This window comes from Lissotriton helveticus, chromosome 1_1 (genome assembly GCF_964261635.1).
Source record: "Lissotriton helveticus chromosome 1_1, aLisHel1.1, whole genome shotgun sequence".
NCBI lineage: Eukaryota > Metazoa > Chordata > Amphibia > Caudata > Salamandridae > Lissotriton > Lissotriton helveticus.
This window is the reverse complement of record NC_136057.1, coordinates 1,006,108,355-1,006,127,406: the sequence shown is the minus strand read 5'-3', so window position 1 is coordinate 1,006,127,406 and position 19,052 is coordinate 1,006,108,355. Positions and strand designations below refer to the sequence as shown.

Below are 19,052 nucleotides of genomic sequence, written 5' to 3'. Positions count from 1 at the left end.
ATATTGACATTTGCTAAAGTTGAATACTAACATTATGACATGGGAAAAGGACCTTATACATTCCCTTCAAAATTAAATAGAGCAAATGATATGTTTATGACCCAAGACCTGGAAATCAGTGAAGTAGGCCAATTATGATTGGCTATAGAGCCCTAAGTCTCTCCCTCATGCACCGGTTATGACCTTACACATGACATCGTTGATTAGATCATATATGATGCACCAACGACTTGAGTGCTTTACAAAGCAAAGACTCATGCCAAGATCATGTGTATAAAACCAACAAGTTATGGGTATCCGCAATACTCAGTGTCCAGGACAGGTTAAATCAGGATTGGGGAATTCACGCTTGCCTTGAGCCTGCTGCCTACTGTGACTTGGGGCATAGAGAGGGTAAACTGAAGCATTGCCCTGTTTTTGCGCACACACACACACACACATGCACGTACACAAACACACACGGTATTGCCATGCTATGTACCTGCTACATACCAGTGCATATGGCATATAGGCTATGAACTAAAGTAATGTCTGGTATTTGGCTACTACACAAATACTGAACAGTAAAAGTTAAGTACAGAAAGGAAGCGAAAAACGTAGATGTTCGAGGCATGTGAGCTGTAGATCACATGCTGTGCATAGCTCGCCATCTACTGTTGGTTCTGCATGTTTGCACTTGTTTTTCTTTGAAGAAGTCTTTCCAGTCTCAAGGCAGGTGACTCCTCCTTTCGGTGATAGTACACATGGGCCTTAACTCCATTGTTCGATTGTTTTTTTCCGCCATCGGGTTCGGACGTCTATCATTGCGCTTTGGTTCGACACCGTTTCTTCGGTTTCCTTCGGTGCGCAAGATACTCACCCAGGACGGTATTGTTTCAGTCGCATCTCCCTTTCTAGCTTAATTACTTAAAATAATCTTTTGAACGGAAAGTTTTTGGTCAGGCCTACCAGCGTTGGGTCGACCTGCATTTGATGGAACAAACTCCCTTCAAATTCTGCCCTCTATGTCACACCAAATGACTGCGCACCGACTCACACGAAGTGTGTAATCTGTGTTTGTCCCCCGAACACAGAGAACAAGACTGTGACGGGTTTCAGGCCTTCTGATCCAAGAAAACACTTCGCAACCATTGGGTTCGTCGTCACGACATGCAGAGCCAGCATACAATGCTCCATTCTGGACATCTTCGGTCAACAATCCGACGATGAGACCTGCGAGGCCATGGGAACCGAGGAGGCGCAGGAGCCAGTCGCCATCTCTGAATTCGACTCCAACCAAGAGGAGGACATCCCACATGGTCAACGTACCGTGAGTACAGGTCCCCACTCATCCCAAGAGACAATTCCAAAAAAAAAGAAGGATCCAGTCCAACCCGTGCCCTCGGGCCCCGGTCGGCACCGAGATCACGCTTCTGACACCCCGCCCCCTGGCTCGGCATCAAAGCCTACCAAAAAGCCTTCCGACTCTGAAAAGACTCCCTCCAAACCGAACTCGGAGCCCAGACCTTCGGGGTCAGAACACAAGTCCGGCACCGACCCCCACCATTCGGCCCCCGAAACAATCTTCTGATCCCAAGACATCAACGGTACCGACTCCGGCACCAAATATTTTGACGCCGACACAGACAGAGGTGCAGAAAACAACTAAAACGCCCAGTTTCGATGCCCCAATTGAAAAACCGGATCCAAAACAAAAGCTTTTGTAAATTCATCCACAGACTGTCCATATCACCACTAAAGTGACTGTAAAAAGAAGGGCTGATGCAGAAGAAGAATATAACATCCCTTTGAAGAAGAGATCCGTTGGAACTAACCCTTCCCCTCCTCCTCTTCCTCCACCTGTTCTTTCGTCATCACCACCTTCCCCTCAGCTTCAACCAATTTCACCTGAACATTCACCATCACATATACCTAACAACCAGGATGATGGGGATAACGATCAGGATAGGGATGATGATCAGCCATTACAAGACCCATGGTTTGATTATAACACAAATTCGCCCATGGGCAATGGTCCTGACCTGTAACCTACCAAACCCTCTCCACCAGATGACCGTGTAGGCTACATTGACTTACTGGGTAGAGCTGCGAACTACCATGGGGTGCAGCTACATAAGGAGTCATTTGAAGAAGATTTCCTCTTTGAAACCCTCAGTACCACACAGAAGTCATCACATACACTACCCATGCTTAAAGGAATGGTCAGGCATGTAGATATCATTTTTAATGACCCAGTCAGAGCTTGTATTCTTACCCCTACAGTTGACAAGAAGTACAAGCCAGCACCATTGGACCCAGTATATATAAGGTTGACAATTGCCCCTAGACTCTCTGGTTGTGTCCAATGCAAGAAAAAGAGCCAACTTCCAGACTACAGGAGAGGCTCCACTTCCTTATATGGCATCAAAACTTATTGACGGTTCTGGAAAAAAGGTAGCATCTCAGGCAGCCAATTTCTGGCGCGTCTCCAACACTACAACTGTGCGCACTTGGATGAAATGGAACAGCTGATCCAATATCTACCCCAGGAACACAAATCAAAAGCACAAGATCTGGTTCATGAAGGGCAACTTATTTCTAACAATCAAATAAGATGTTCTCTAGATGCTGCAAAAATTGCTGGTAGAGCTATAAACACTAGTGTCCTTCGAAGGAGGCATGCCTGGCTCCCCATATCTGGTTTTAAACAGTTCAAAACACCATATTAAATACCAGATTCAACAAGGAATATTTATTTGGCCCAGTAGTAGATTCTTCCCTTGAAAAAATGAAGAAAGATATTTAGGTAGCCAAATCTATGGGAGCTCTTCAGTCCACCCAGGGTCGTGCTTCCTTTCAACTGGCCTTTTACCGAGGAGTTTCCAAGAATACCTCATCAGAAGTAACCTCCACCTATAAGGGCAATAACTAACCCTCTTCATCCAGGGGTTATTTCAGGGGAGGCTACCCCTGTACTGACTGTAAAGGCAGGGGCCGGGGTTCAAACACACACACCTCCCCCGCTAACACAAAGCAGTGACTTATCTTCACTTCCCCTCGACCACTTAACACCTGTCAGGGGAAGTATGTCAGATTTTCTACCAATATGGCAATCAATAACCGACAATTGGTTACTCCAAATTATCCGTTCTGGTTACTGCCTGGAATTTCTCAAGACACTTCTAAATATTCCACCAAAACCACACAAACTATCACCCGATCATCTACACCTCCTCAAACAAGAGGTTCAGTCTCTACTTTTAAAAGGGGCTATAGAGCCTGTGCCACCTCAACATCACGGGTCGTATACTGCTTTTATTTCCTAATTCCCAAAAAAGATGTTTCTCTCAGACCAATTTTAGCTCTCAGAGAACTCAACTGGTACATTCAGTTAGACCATTTCCACATGGTGACACTTCAAGAGGTACTTCCTCTACTACAGAAAGGTGACTTTCTATCTACTCTAGATCTAAAAGACGCCTATTTTCATATACCAGTTCACCCTGCTCATCGCAAATTCCTCAGATTTGTGGTAGCGGGTCAACACTATCAGTTCAGGGTACTCCCATTCGGTGTCACCACCACCCCAAGAGTCTTCACAAAGTGTCTATCAGTAGTAGCGGCTCACCTAAGGAGACAAAGCATCCACGTCTTCCCGTACTTGAACGACTGGCTCATCAAAGCCAACATGTACCAGCAATGTCTGCAGCACACTTTCAGGACAATTCAGTTACTGCATCAACTAGGGTTCACAATCAATGTGCCAAAGTCACAGCTCCAACCAGCCAATACAAAGGTCTACCTAGGAGCCACAATAGACACTCAAAGAACTCTTGCTTTTCCCAGCTCAGCCAGAATTCGAAATATTCAGGCTTTAGTTCTCCGCTTTCAATCTAATCATTGGATTCCAGCTCGAACTTGCATGCAGCTACTGGGAATAATGGCATCTTGCAACGGGAGGGGGGGGGGGCACTCTCTCCAACAGTCCCACTTAGCCCAAGACATCTGGAGGTGGGCCATTCACCACAAACGTTATCTCTTAGCAGAACACCTCCGAGGAGTAACAACCAGATTGCAGATCTCCTCAGCATGCAGAGACCGCAAATACACAAAAAAGAACTCCACCCTCCGGTTCTCCTTCCATACTTTCAACATTGGGGAGTCCCTCAAATAGACCTGTTTGCTACATATCAAAACGCAAAATGCCAAAGCTTCGCATCCAGGTACCCACACCCCCAATCCAAGGGCAATGCACTATGGATGAACTGGTCAGGGATATTTGTCTACGCTGTTCCGCCTCTCCCACTCATTCCATTAGTGGTTCTGAAGCTCAGTCAAACATCTCTCACACTAATCCTAGTATCTCCCACATGGGCACGTCAACTTTGGTTCACAGCCCTGTTGGAGCTATCCCTGGTTGCGCACCAAAAGCTGCATTTAACATCCCATCTCCTCACACAGAGCCATGGAGACGTCAGACATCCAGATCCCAAACAACTGAACCTTGCGATCTGGCTCCTGAAATCTTAGAGTTTGGTTACTTAAACCTTCCACCTGAATGTATGAATATCATTAAGGAAGCTAGGAGACCTACTACAAGGGCCTGCTATGCAGCTAAGTGGAAGAGATTTGTTATCTACTGTGGTAACAATCACATCAACCTTCTTGATCCCATACAAAACATCATATGCTATTTGTATACATCGCGGCATATCTCTAAAATAGAAAGCAGTTGTCGTTATTTAGAGTATCTGTGATTAAAGCTTTCATGGAAGGACTAAAATGAGTCATACCACCAAAACTTCCACCAGCTCCACCGTGGAATCTTAATGTAGACCTTGCAAGGTGAATGGGCCCACCTTTTGAGCCCATGCACAAATGGGATGTACAGTTCCTCTCTTGGAAAACAGCTTTCCTCATTGCAATCACATCATTAAGGAGAATGAGTAAATTACAGGCATTAACCATACAAGAACCATTTTTCCAACTACACAAAGACAAAGTGGTTCTTCGTACTAATCCTAAATTTCTACCTAAGATCAAATCTGTATTTCACATAAATCAGTTGGTAGAATTACCCGTAGTCTTTCCTCAACCTAATTCAGTTACGGAAAGAGCTCTACACACCTCAGATTTTAGAAGAGCACTCTTGTATTACACTGAAAGGACAAAAACTTTTCGTAAAACAAAACAACTCTTTGTTTCTTTTGCGCCACCACACAAAGGCAATCCTCCCCCAAAATCAGGTATTGCAAGGTGGATTGTTAAATGCATTAAAACCTGCAATGCAAAAGCAAAAATAACGCTAACTGTACCCCCTGGGGCACATTCCACTCATAAGTTAGGGGCCATTATGCCTTTTTTAGGAAACATTCCTATTGTTGACATTTGCAAAGCTGCAACATGGTCTACACCGCACACATTCACTAAACATTATTGTGTAGAATGTCCGCAAGACAACAAGCCAATATGGGTCAAGCAGTACTTAAAACACTATTTCAGACCGCTCCAACAGCTACAGGTTAGCCACCGCTTTGGGAGGATACTGCTATGTAATCTATGCACAGCATGTGATCTACAACTCACATGCCTCGAACAGATAATGTTACTTACCCAGTAAGCATCTGTTCTTGTCATGTAGAGCCACATGCGCCCACCCGCCTCCCCGGATACCTGTAGCTGCTGCAGCTCTCTATTTCATTTATATACATACACTTGGACGTCCTTATTCTTTACTACTACTCCATTCTCACCCTCTGGGGCAAACAATCTAGCAATGGAGTCAATGCCCATGCGCACTATCACTGAAAGGAGGAGTCTCCTTCCTCGTGACTGGAAAGACTTCTTCGAAGAAAAACAAATGTGAATATCCAGACCCAACACTAGATGGCGAGCTATACACAGCATGTGGCTGTACAGCTCTACATGCCAAGAACAGATGCTTACTGGGTCAGTAACATTATACCTGTGATCGGTGTTGATCATCTTATAATTTATAACTCTTTCTTTTCCAGAAAAAGACCACTTGTTTTCTTCTTTATGTCTTATTTGCACTATACAATATTTGTGTGCAAAATAGAGTAACTCTGCGAGTTTAGGACCTCTAACTGGCCATGCAGAGATATGTAATTAAAGCAAACATAATCCGACTAGCATGCACTCAAACTAGAGCACATAAAAGTCAACCAGAAGTCTGATGCTAGCCTTTTTTCAGTTATGAGGTGAAATGGATACCAAACAGAGGGGTTGAAGCTGGAAACCATGAACCATCTAATCACGGGGGTCGTAACTCAAAAACAGTTGTAGGTAGACTGTGTGTTGTTTTTTGCCCTCTGTCTGAATTAGCCAGTAATACTAACTAGGTTTCAAACAGAGTTTTGGATTCGAGCCAGCATTACAATTCAAACTCAAATTTGCACTCACCTGGAAATGTTTCCCACAGAAATTTCAGCTGCTAATACCTGGAAAAATCAGCAATGGGTAGAAATTAAAATTCCACGTTTTGCAGCCCAAAACAGGGAAAATGCATGGTATTCCCACGTTATCTACAACTCTGACCTGCAGAACTTGAAGTATTAAATCACAAGGGAAATAAAGCAGCGCTCGTATCAGTGTTTCCCCGGATATTATTGCAATCAAACACCAGGCCACTTGGAATGAGAACCTGCGTGTATTTTTCTGTACATTATTTCTTTGTTGATTTACAAAATATATTTACTTAAGAAAGTAAATATCGCTAACTAGCAGAGATCTTTACTTTATTATAGATATTTTAATTTACACCACAATTAACATACACTAAAAAGTAAGACCCAAAGAACCATAGTAAATTCCCAGAAAACTTTATGTATAAGCCGGTTCCAGCCAGCAGGGCCCAAATACACAGTATGTAATACTCCTTAGCACACGTCTATCATAGTAATTATAAGTGTTTCCACATTTTTGAAACAATCACAATGCGTAGATGATATTAGTACATCAATATGTGTTTATTCTTGTTCACTTTGAAGTTTTCCACACAGCCGACACGTGTTTCGTCGCAACCGGGATAATACCCCACGACTTTTTCAAGGCTATTTCCAGAATTGTTCTTTTTTAGTCAGTATGCGGTGATAATTCCAACCCGCATAGGGGTTCTACGGGGGTCTTCTGTTTTTCAGTATTCAGCATATGTTGTCCACAAAAGGTCCAAATCTTGGTTTATATAGGAGGGCTTTCGCCCGTGTCTCCTCGTTCGTAAAGGCTCCCCGTTTACAATCAGCGTGTCCGTTGAATCGAGCGGACACGCTGAAAAGTGTAGCTGAAGAGTGCTCCATTGACTGCTTGTGCAATTCTTGTGTGCCTGGTGCATGTGTCTGCTGTTGTGTGAATGTGCCCGAGGATGACAAGAAGCACCAGAGGGCCTGTTTTATAGAAGAACAAGAAGGCATGTTTGTATAGTTGCACGTTTTTGGAGGGAGAAAATTACTCACTCCCCATTATTCCAGATTAGGTGCAGCCTTTCTCTGCTAGCGTATGGTAAGCAGTTGTGCAGTGTTCTGAGCACATTGGTATATGGTGTCAAGTTGTGTTAGATGAGGTGATGCATTTTCTAAAGTCATCTGACTAGACCGTTGACGTGATAGTTATGTGATATTGTGAACAGACATGAGATTTATCTGTATTAATGCCCGCCTGATACGATTATGAATTACCTTCCTGGCAGATAATTAACAGCTATTATTGCCCAGCAGGTAATTGCAATAAGATTAACACCCCTTGGAACAAAAATAAATAGGGAAATTATGGGAGCAGGAGCTACCGCTTACCTTGAAATATAAGATGGGAAAAAAAAACCATTCTCGCAAAGTGCTACTTCAGACAGTTCTGAAGCAATCAGTTGAGACTCGCTGTCCAGTCTCCTCCCTTGCTGTTGCTGGGATGGAAGTAAAACATGCATTGGAAATGCAATAGATCTCGCATTTGTTGGAGTTGGAGCAATTGGCATTATAAATGCCTGTTTTTTTTTAACCTATGCAGTAGATATGACCGCCCCACCTTAATAAAATGAAGAATTCAGTTGTGTTTTTTTTTATGTAGTACACCTGCAATGGTGCCGTAGCGCTTGGAGTGAAAATGGCAGTTCTGCTCCACCATTAAAACACGGTGTTGTGAGGGTGCAGTACCACATGCTGTCACTAGGTGTGGCTTGGGACCACTTTTGGCCACATATGGTACTGCACCCTTCAACATGACTAGGCAAAGGCTATGGCGCAGCTTGAGAGCTGCCAACTGACGAGCTGGGGATCCCGGTTCAAGTCTGCTGTTAGGCTCAACATCCTGTGATATTGGTTAATTTCCCACGCTATTTAAATAAAAGCATTTGTAAAGTACAAAACAGTAGTGGCCTCGGAGGGGTGGTGGAGGCCCGGTGCAGTGTTGTGGGAGGGGGAGGCACAGGGAGATTAAGGGATATGAAGCAGCCAAAGCAGTGTTGTGGGAGGTGTTAGGTGTCACTAGCGCCCAACCGAAATGCCACTAACCTTCAGGACGGCCAGCAGGAACGACGCCGTGAAGATTTAGACCCAATGTCCCCCAAGCACTAAACCCACCACAACGTATGTCGCACTGTGGTTAGTGTAGTCTTCGAGGGAAAAAGGGGAAGGGGACAAAGGAATGCAAAAGAAGCCTGTTCCGTCACAGGAATGGGTGACTGCTTTCTATACTCCCTCTGGGACCCCTGTATCAGGAAGACAGCAAGAAAGGAAAATGAGTAGAACCACAAGCACACCCCCACATGCACAGAAAGGTAACACACTTCCGATAATAGGTACGGGTACAACCACTTCGAACTCACATGAATATGTTCAGGATCGCTCTTCAGAGGGCGGTGATGAAGTGAAGGGTGTCTCGTGAAGGGCTCACAGTGGAAAGTGGGACTGTTTGAGAGATGATAGAATCGCTCCTGTATTCTGGAGTCTCTTCGCACACAGGAAGGGGGCGCTCTCGGTCCCAGGTTTCAAGAACCAATCCAATTGTCCCTGGTTCTAATTCACCCAGGCAATCCAAAGTCTCGTACGTGAGATAATAAGCAAAGCAAAAATGAAACAAAAGGCAATCCAAAAGTTCTACGGTTCTTGCCTGAACCGTGACTTGTAGCACCACAGTCTCTAGGTGCTTTTCAGGAAAGTAAGGTCCGCTATCGGGAGTTTCAGAGTCACTCTCCCTGACAGTGCGCCGATAGCGTCTCCTGTTCAGCTCCGTGAACAGAGACGCGGCTCACCCTGGATTCCGCGCGAAGACCGCGCATCAAGGAACGTTGCAGGCAGGGTCGAGCAACACGAAGGAGGAACGTGAAATCCGTTCCGAAGTACTCAGTGCTGATGAAAAAGCTCCGGGAACAAAGGCAAAAACGCAGCACTCTCTGGCAAGCTTCACAGGCAGTTTGTCAAGCACCGACCCCTGTGGGGGCGGGGCTTATGTAGGAGTGTGCTCCTTCCTGGCCCGCCGGAATATGCCCTCTAGGGATTGTGGGATATGTAGTCCCCACCACTTTCATTCGAGACATACAAAACCAGGAAAGGTGAGGGCGGCAGGCTGGATGCGAGTGCGTGATCATGACATTAGGGCGTGGCACAGGATATAAAGCAAGGGCAAGCAAATGATGCCACAGAAGTTTCACTGCACAAGTAAACAGAGCAGTTGACGAGCAAAGAGGCAGTCCCACAAAAAATGTTTTCTCCCTAAGTATAAATAAAATGAACAGTAAGAACACACGTATGAGGGGCAGCCCTAATGGGAGGGACTCCTAAGTGTATTCACCAAAGAAAAGCCAGCATTTCTAAAGGACAGCAACAGTAACCAATGAAACTGATGGGCGTTTTCCAGCCCATATACCAGGTACAGCATATACAATCATCCTAGCTTTCAGGTAAGAGGCAGCTCCTGTAGCATTTCCAAGGTCCACAGCATAGCGGCGGTAGGTTAAGAGCTGGTGGCACAGAATGCTCCCTTTGTGGGCTGGCCTGTAAGAATAGCTATAGTACCTATAGATTTAAGCAGGCTTTAAATATGTGGCTGGGGCCAAGGGTGAGTAGCATAATAGGAACTATATGCATAAGGGAATGATAATGTGGCTAAAGACCACAAAGAGGAAGTGAGTTGTTACCACGTTGTAAATGTTTTCTGGTCCTTTGGGTAATAGTATGCGCAGCTGGTGACTACAGTTAAAACAAGAAGCTTTTGTGGCAGTGAAGTGTGTACTTGGTGATTGCCTGTAAGATTAAAGTGTTGACTCTGAGCATTTCATTTTTTTACTGATTGAATGGTATTCGTTTCTTTGTTAAGAGCTCAATGTTGAGTGCGAGATCTGGGTTTTGACATTCTCTAATATTGCTCTTTTCTGTTTGTTCAGTGCCTCCAGAGGAAAGGGCTAAAATGTGGCTTGTAGACTCCAGCATCCCCTCAGAGCTACAATATCAAGGATTCAAGAAGAAAAAGAAAAGGAGACGCAAGAAGGAAGTCCGTCCCCTTGGAGCGATGGATGAGGTGGCAGACAAGAGCTACAATCCAGCATTGCCTTCTACAGCTGTTCCTCGGCTCCCAAAATTACCGAAGCAGAAGTGCTTGGTGTCGAAGAACAGTGATCCCCAGGGGATGGAGGAGGTCCTGCCAGGCTCCTACTCTGAGCACAGAGGCCTGTATATGCCATCCGCTCTAGATGGTGATCCAGGCTACAAGAGATACACAACATTAAATCTGATTGGAAACTCCTGTGCCCCAGATAGGGTGCCACAGGAGGAGGAGCACCGGAGCAATGTTAGATTCCTCCCCCGCCAGAGTCATTACAATGGTTCGTACCGACACTCCGGCATGGATCTGGTGCCAAGCTCCCTGCCATCAGGGAGCTTCCACTACGGAGAAAGAACTCCGGTTCGACGGGCGGGCATGGCCCCTATTCACTCCAGAGCAAACCTCGTGGACACTGAGCTGATGGACGCGGACTCGGACTTTTAGTGATCAAGAGGTGGGTACGGTAATTGATGTGTTACAGTGAGACAATCAACTGGCCAGAGAATTGCCACAGACCTTTGCAACATGCTGTTGTGCGGGTCACACGGTTCTCTGGGCTTAGGCACACGGCTTGGAAGTGCTGGAAGACTTCATCATAAATTCCTTAGCAGAGCGACTCCTCTCTTGGAAGCTGGAAAATGTTGTTGAACTTGGCACCATTTTGGGGAGTATTCACACTCCTGATGGGTTTTTGTCTTTTGTTTTTGTTTCTTTTAACTCAACTCTTACAGAGTACAGGAAGTTACATCAGTTTCATCTCTGGCATAAAGTCCAGCAGCCTAACCTGTACCGCGCTGACATCAGACATCTCGCAACTACAACAAAGCTTTTGCTTGATAAAGTGTTTTTTAGGCATGCCATTTTTTTTTGTAAATTCATGGACAGATATTTATTTATTGCCCAATAAGCTTAAACTGATTTAGAAATTATTGTTTGGTACGTAGAGAAAAGGTACTCCCAACAAATATAACAGCAGCAACACGCTCAATGTGGAATTTGTACTGCGGTTGGTACGTAACAGTCAGAGGTTTCTGCAAATTACAGAGCGGTTTCTTTTTAGATTAATTAAATTTCTCAAAGGCCTACAAAGTATGAAAAGTCCTTGAAACGTTAGCAAGCCCTGCCTATTGCTTATTGATCACCTGTACTCGGAGAAGCTTCGAGTCTGCGAGGACCTGGAAGAGCAAAGTCTGGCCCAGGAAGCAGGTAGTGAGTAGACTACTCTACCATTGCCAAGCTGTTTCCTAATTCACTAAGGTTTGTCCATTTAGGGATTTTGCACTCGTTTGTAGATCTAAACCTTGTGATACCGCCACCTTTTACAGATACACAAAACAAAGCATGCCTGTCCTGTGCAGAACCGTTCAAGAAATGTGTGATTTCCCTACAGGATCACAGCAAGTGATGGTGCCAAATCAAGATGCCCAGATTTTTGTGAAAGTCTCTAGTCCGGTCCTATGGAGTGGTCAAAAGCACCAGATACTTCCTGACTGAGTAGTTCTTGTCTAGTTTGCGACCTTTGTTTTACAGCAGTTCCACTTTTAAATCTGTTTTCACATGACCTGAAACATGGCTAGGATTGAGTTTTTCAGCCATCGCATTAGCAGATGAACACTTGTGTGACCTATATATATATAAGATATCTAAGGAGTGAAAATGTCTGTACTGCTAGACACGCTTTTGAGTGCTGGTGACATCCCTGGATTGAACCCCCAAGCCACCACGGTAATAGGTGCTAGGTGTGCATTTGTCATGGAGCCACCGCCTGCACTGCCCCTCCTGTATTTGTGGGGAGAAGAGATCGGAAAGAGTGATCTATGATGAGAACAGAGTTGTGCTGCTCATTTCCCAGCGAGGTGCTGTAGTGTGTAGTCTGGGATGATTTCTGCTCCCTTGTTTATAGAGGGCTGTCTTTAGTCCCTTCTTCTGCTCCAAGAGTATACCAGAAAATACTCTGCCCTATAAAAGGCTTGGGGTTAGCTGCGCATGGTTGACTTGTCTTGGTAGCCCACTTCATGAACGAGCTTCCAGAATTACAAGAGGGTCATGTGTCACGCCTCACTTCAAAAAGTGTTGTTCTAACTCTTGACACCTGATTGTATTTCAACACTTTTTGAGACTTGACTGAGGGGATTTGTCCATGTAATATTTAATAGTTGGATATCTTGGAAGTGGCTCGCTTGTGTAGAGGATCCTAGCATGACGTTTGGATGAACCTACGCACGTTTTTGGTGACAGATTAATGCTGCCCTTGGTCCCATTTACCTCCTTAAGTTGTTGACCTTGATTGGATAAACTCTAAAGTTCGAGGCATATGAGCCGTAGATCATATGCTTTAGCATAGATCGCGAGCTGCTGTTCACTTATTTATCTTTCTATAGATGCCCTCTAAGCTATGATAGACGCCACTTGATTTTAGTTAGAAGAAATATTGTCTAGCATCCATCTCTTAAGAGGACAGCAGCATCCAAGATCAGAAGAAGCCCGGCCTGTGGAGCCCCTAGCTTCATTCATCCATGTCGTGGCTAATGTCATCTTTGCACTTGGAAAAGGCTGGGCCTGAGGCTTGACACTTTAACTTAAAGTGGAATATTTCAAAATCTACATTTTTAATCCTGAAGCATGCACTACTGTGATCTTTAAATAGCAGTGGGATTAGAGAAATATCCAGTGAACGCTGGAGTTTTATTTTGATATGTTGTGTTATAAACTGGTCCATACTTGCCAGGAGATCACAGCTTCTCTATCCTTGGAAGTTATACGTGTACACAATGCTCAAGCATGTAAAAATATTTAAGCTACTTACAATGTACTTTTTCAGAGTCGCAGGGAGGGTTATGTTGTTGCCACGTGACTCAAAGAGATGAGTAGAAAAACAAATATTTTGAGTCAAACGAGTACTGGTGGTAGAGCAGCATGACATGGGCTGAGGAACAAACGACAAGTTCAGGCTTGCTAGTAGCAGCGAGAATGCTTAATCTAACATGGCAGCTGGGTAGGTTGGTGTTCCCTCAGAAACAATTGTAGAAATGCATTTTGTACCTCTTGAAGCTCCACACCCAACTTTCCTGATTGGCTTACAAAAAGGCTTGATGCAACTGAGGGTCTTGGAACTTTTTTGTTTTTCATTTCTGAATTCTTTTTTTCATTTCTACATGTCATTGTTCAGGTGTGCTATGTTGAAGTTGGTTCATCGCGCTCAAGAATAACAACAAGGTGATACTGTTTTTGGGGGGAAACAAAAAGCTGTTACCAAATTCTTGTATTTTTATACTTGGTAAAAAAAAATCAATAAAAAAGTCACTGATATCTTGCTATAGCTTTCCGGGTGTTATATAATTGATGGCTTCACAGACTTTACTAAAGTTTTTGTACAAAACCCTGAGCTACTTTCTGCTCTCGGGAATCTATGGAGTCACATTTCTTCTGAAGAGGAATAAAGGTGTGAGGCTCAGGGACCCTATATACAAACAGTAGCACAGGGCTAGGCTTTGTAAATGTGGTTGGTACCCACAGCATCATCTTTCTGCTGGGTGGACCTATTGAGCCTCTTACGTTTGGTTTGTCGATATCTCCTGGATTGCAGCATCGCCACACAATTGTGGTCCTTTGGCTTTCCATCGTCAAACACCTCTGCTTCTGGGCCCTAGAGTCCCTGGTACAATAGTGTAGTGCTGACTTCTCCTGTGTCTCTAGATCTCCTATGGCTGCTGCATTACTTCTCTTGAGTGCACCCAATGAGGAATGGTGTTTCTTGATCTGCCTCAGCCATAGCATTCTGTTCCTGGCTTACACCATAATGAGTGGAATCTGCAGATTTAATAGGGTTTGTATTTTGCACCTGGATCCTCGTAGGCCAATGTATACATTTTCTCTACCAGTTCCTTGGGGTTTGTACATCTGCTCTGGGGTGGACTTCATATACCCATGTGTGAACGGCTTCTCTTGGTTTTCATGAGTCATAGCCTATCGGCTCCTGGGTGAACTCTACAGACTCATCCATTAAGGGAGGCTTGTTCCCTTACATTACACCCTTCCTTCAACTACAGTACAAATACACACCACCCCAAGCATAATTAAAGGGATAGCTCCTCATATGGTGAGCATAACAAATGATGATGATGAGCATGGTGAGGTAAGTGGACAGTAAGTTTGAGCAAATGTTATTGTCTCTCTCACGGGTTTCTGTTTCAGACCATGCTAGCCACATGTCCGAACGTCATGCATCCTACATAGGCAACACTGGAAAGCACAAACTACGAACCATGCATAGCAAACCGAGCAGCTGCTTGTTGACTACCCTGAAAGAGCTTTGAGGGGCCTTGTTAGAGACAGACAACCGCTATTCAAATGCTATAATCCAATAAAAGCACAGGACCGTGGCCCTGGCTTAAAGTGTAATGTCTGGTGTCATTGTGGGTAGCAGAAGGATATAAGGCATAAGGAGACCCTAGGAGAGTGAATAATTGGAATAGGCGAAGGATACAATGGTCAATGGCCTGACACTGGTAAAGGGGATAAGGGTTGTTGGTTTGGTGATGGTAGGGGCATGAGTGGCTGGTACAGGGATAAGAAAGTGCTCACTGCGGGTATCCTTGCCTCTGAATAGTTTGTCACGTCTTTGTTGCTTCTCTGCGCGCTTCTGCTGTTAAGTGGGAAACTTCAATAAAATAGGCAAAAGACAAAGGTCTAGACTATTCAGATATATTATGACAAATACTTCACTTAGTTTGTTCAGCCTGCATTCGCTAGTGATGCCATGTACATAGAAACTTAGTGCCAGCGGTAAATTAAATGTATACAGGCAAGTTAGATCAAAAATAGCCTTGAATCGTTTGGAAGAAGGTAGTTGACTCTAAAGTCATTTTTTGATCTCATTTATGGAAATTAACTCTTTATAGGGAAAAGTGTGCTCCCAGCAGAGCGCCATTGAGTACATAGCCAAACAAACATTAGTAAAGCCAGTAGGTCTCACTTATGCGAGAGCTACTGTCTTTGGCAATGTGTTTTAGCCATCTTGTACACCAGTGTGGCTTCTATTCAGCATGGCTAGGGGTGGACTGAAGTGGGATGGGGCGTGGTACATTGAGGTTGATTGGGTGCATTGTGCAGTAAGGTAGATTGGAGTGGATTGCAGTGGGTTAAATTGGAGTGTGGTAGATTGGGATAGATTTAAATGGGGTAGATAGGAGTGGGGTAAATTGGGATACATTGGAGTGGGGTAGATTGGAGTGGTGTAATTAGGTAGACTGAGGTAGATGGGCTGAAATAGATTGGAGTGGGGTGGATTGGAGTGAGGTAGAGTGGGGTATCTTAGAGTGAGGTAGATTAGGGTAGGTTGTCGTGGAGTAGATTGGAGTGGGAAAGAGAGGAGTGGGCTAGATTGGGGCGGAGTGGCATAGGTTGGATTGAGTAACTTGGGCTAGATTGGTGTGAGATGGGGTAGATTGGATGGATTGGAAGAAACCAGGCATAAATTAAAAGCAGCCCACATGTGTTGGTAAAAGGAAGCTCTGAGGTGTAAAACAAAGTCACAAACTGCTTCAAGAGGGGTAGAATGGGGTAGATTGCTGTGGGGTAGTTGGAGTGGAAAAGAATAGAGTGGAATGGGTTACATTGAGGTGGTCAGTAGATTGGAGTGGGGTAGAATGGGGTAGGATAGAATGGAATGGAGTAGGACAGATTGGGGGTCTGTTGGAGTGGGGTAAATTGGAATAGATTGGAGTTGCATACATTGGAGTGGGATAGAGTGAAGCGCGGTAGATTATAGGGATTTGAAAGCAACAGGACATAAACTTAAAAGCCACTCAAAGGTGCTGATAAAAGGCAGCGACCAACTTTAAAACAAAGTTGCCAACTGTTTCAAAAGTCTGCGGCATTTGCTTGTTCCTGTAGAAGGACTTGCCAAATTCCAATTAAAAAAAAGCTGTACCAAAAAAAATTGTCGGTTAGAAAAAAACGGGGCAAAATGTACCCTGTATCCCAGTGCTAGAAGCAGAAGGACACTAATCAAATGAGATCAATTAGTACTCCATGCACCAGAAAAATAATAGAAAGTGACGTGAGGCATATGGGGGCCAATTAGGAGGTAGCTAAAATGAGTGACAATTAAGCCAGCAAATTGTATGTAATGGGTGGACTACAATCTTTTTCCTATATACAATACCCTCGCAACTACAGCACCTGCACGTTGTTAGGCGAGACCTAAAAATGAACATTCTCCCTTTCAGCATAGTCTCCACTGTACTCTTATCTTAACTCTCTTCTCTGCTGCCTAGAAGTCTACTCTCAGATTCCTTGTTTGGACACATGGTGTGCTCTGGGCTCAGTTATCTCGTCATTAAAGAAGATACAAGTATTGATGCCCTGCTATCGAATCCACATCAGAGGGTGGTACATTGGACTCAATGGAGTTTGTTAGTTCATTGTTGCAGCCTGTCGTCATGGTTGATTGGACTCCGTGGAGAACGTGTTATTCCAATGTAAGTCGCTTTGAAGGAGTGAGTTTTTAATCTGGAGCATTGAGTGTTAATGTGAGTGGGAGGTGTCCCCGTAAGAGATATTGGGGTGGTGTTACCTTGTGAGACGTTCATGTTCGAGGCATTGGGGAGGTGCTATCGTGCGAAACATGGAGAAGGTGATGCTGAAGTGGGGGCGAAGGTTCCATTGGTACAGTGGCACCGGGGACCAGAGATCTCCTGGTCCTACCCTGATTATTGCTGTGTCTTATACTTTACACAGTCGCCGGGTGGGGGCATTTCTTTCGTTTCTCTAGGGCGCGTGACGCACTGGCTCAATCTCTGCTTTGAGAAGGTACCGACATTGCTTGGGAAAGTGTTATTGGAAAGGAGGCCGCGGCACCACACGACATTTTTGCTTTGGAAAACAATTGTACGTGCACAATTTAGATCACCACCAGTCCCCCTCCCTTTCTCCCATGCACCAAAATGCGAAACATTTAGTAAGGAAGAGTTGTATTTCAAAAACATGATATTCCTATTTATGATGATGTTAAATGTATTTTCGTTGCTCGAATGGAGATCGTGTTTTTAAAGGCTGCAGTGTTCACATCTTACCCCCTGACGGCACCACTGTATTTCGTAGCCGTATAAATACACTCTGGAAACTGCTTATTAAATTGGTGTCATTAGAGCTTTCACGGGCGGGCCCCCCTTCCGTCTATCTTACTCTTTTATATTAAGCCCAGGCACTTGGTCAATTTGTATAATAAATTGCAGACAACAGACTCATTAACAAAACAATCCAACGAAATAAATTAATGCTAGGTCAGGTGTGTATTCGTTTTGCAGCGTGAATCTTTCTGGATTCACTATTCTGTGCATATTCCGCAATCTGGTGGTTGGGTCAGGAATCGTAGTCTTTTTTCTCTTTTTTTGGTTTTTTTTCGTAGCCCAGGTGGGCGTCGACGTCCCACCATTTGGTGTACCTTCGGTGATGTCGGCGTGCTTCGGGCGGAAGCTACCACCCTTGGGCGCCATCTTCAGATTCTTTTTTCCGCCGTTGGGTCTGGATCGTCGCGTGAAGCTCCAGAAGTTTTGGAGGAGAAAAGGAGGAAATACAGCAAATCTTCGACGGTAAAGACCTGAGAAGATCGGGAGAAGAGGACCATCAGAGAAGAGACGACGAAGAAAGGAAAAAGCCTCGAGATCTTCGACGTCCTTGGAGGAATGCGCACACAGAGGGCCCTCTGAGCGCAGGGATGTACAAGACACCCTTTAAATTCTGCAAAAACTGCCACCACAAGTTCGCGCAGAAGGACCAGCACCCGGTCTGCAACCTCTGCCTGCCAATCGACCACGTTGCAGAGACTGCAACGCCTGCTCCGTCTTCAAGCCGAAGACACTCCGAGAGAGACAGAGGACAGCTCACCTCACGATGCAGGGAAAGGGCCAGGCCCTGACGCTTTACGAACTGGGCCTCTCCACCGACGACGAGGACATCGCCAAAGGTCCAGATGACTGCACGGTCGCAGAGACCGATAAGAAAATGCCTGACAAGGTAGGAGAGTCTACGACCCCGAAAACCCCATCAGGGCCTCGAAAGCCAGAGGCAGACTCTCGAAAGTAAGAGCCTCGAAAGGAGCACCGGCGCCGAAAACTTCGACGACCGAAGCAGCATCCTCCGAAAAGGAGCCCAGCGGATCCTTCGAGAAGGACTCCCGGAGGCCGAAGACCAGCGAAAAGCAAAGGTCGCCGAAGCAAACCCCCGAAAAAGGGTCTTTGACTTCGACTTCGAAGGAAAAGGAGCCGAAGAAAGTTTCGACGACGCCGTCGAAAAGAGCAGCCGAAACGCTCGACGACGAGCAGGCCGCAGAGATACAGAGAAAGAAAAGAAGGCTCGAGGCCGAAATGGAGAACATCCTTCAGAGAAAGAAAGACTTCGATGAAAAGATGAGAAAATACAGGATCCCCTCGAAGCCGGCAATGGCCGTCGCTGAGGTACAGGAGCACGAGGAGTTCGACGTCGAAGAGACGCCGAAAACTCCGGACCCCTCGGAGCAC

At 45.0% G+C, this 19,052-nt stretch overlaps 1 protein-coding gene across 1 annotated transcript in view; it reads left to right on the top strand.

Moving 5' to 3' along the window:
• SMO (smoothened, frizzled class receptor) overlaps nt 1–13,844 on the top strand; it is a 174,989-nt gene extending 161,145 nt beyond the window's left edge. The window contains exon 12 of the mRNA XM_078677665.1: nt 10,373–13,844. Coding sequence (XP_078533791.1) covers nt 10,373–10,974 — 602 coding nt within the window. The 3' untranslated portion in view covers nt 10,975–13,844. The remainder of the gene's footprint in view (nt 1–10,372) is intronic.
• The last annotated feature ends 5,208 nt before the right edge of the window (nt 13,845–19,052 follow it).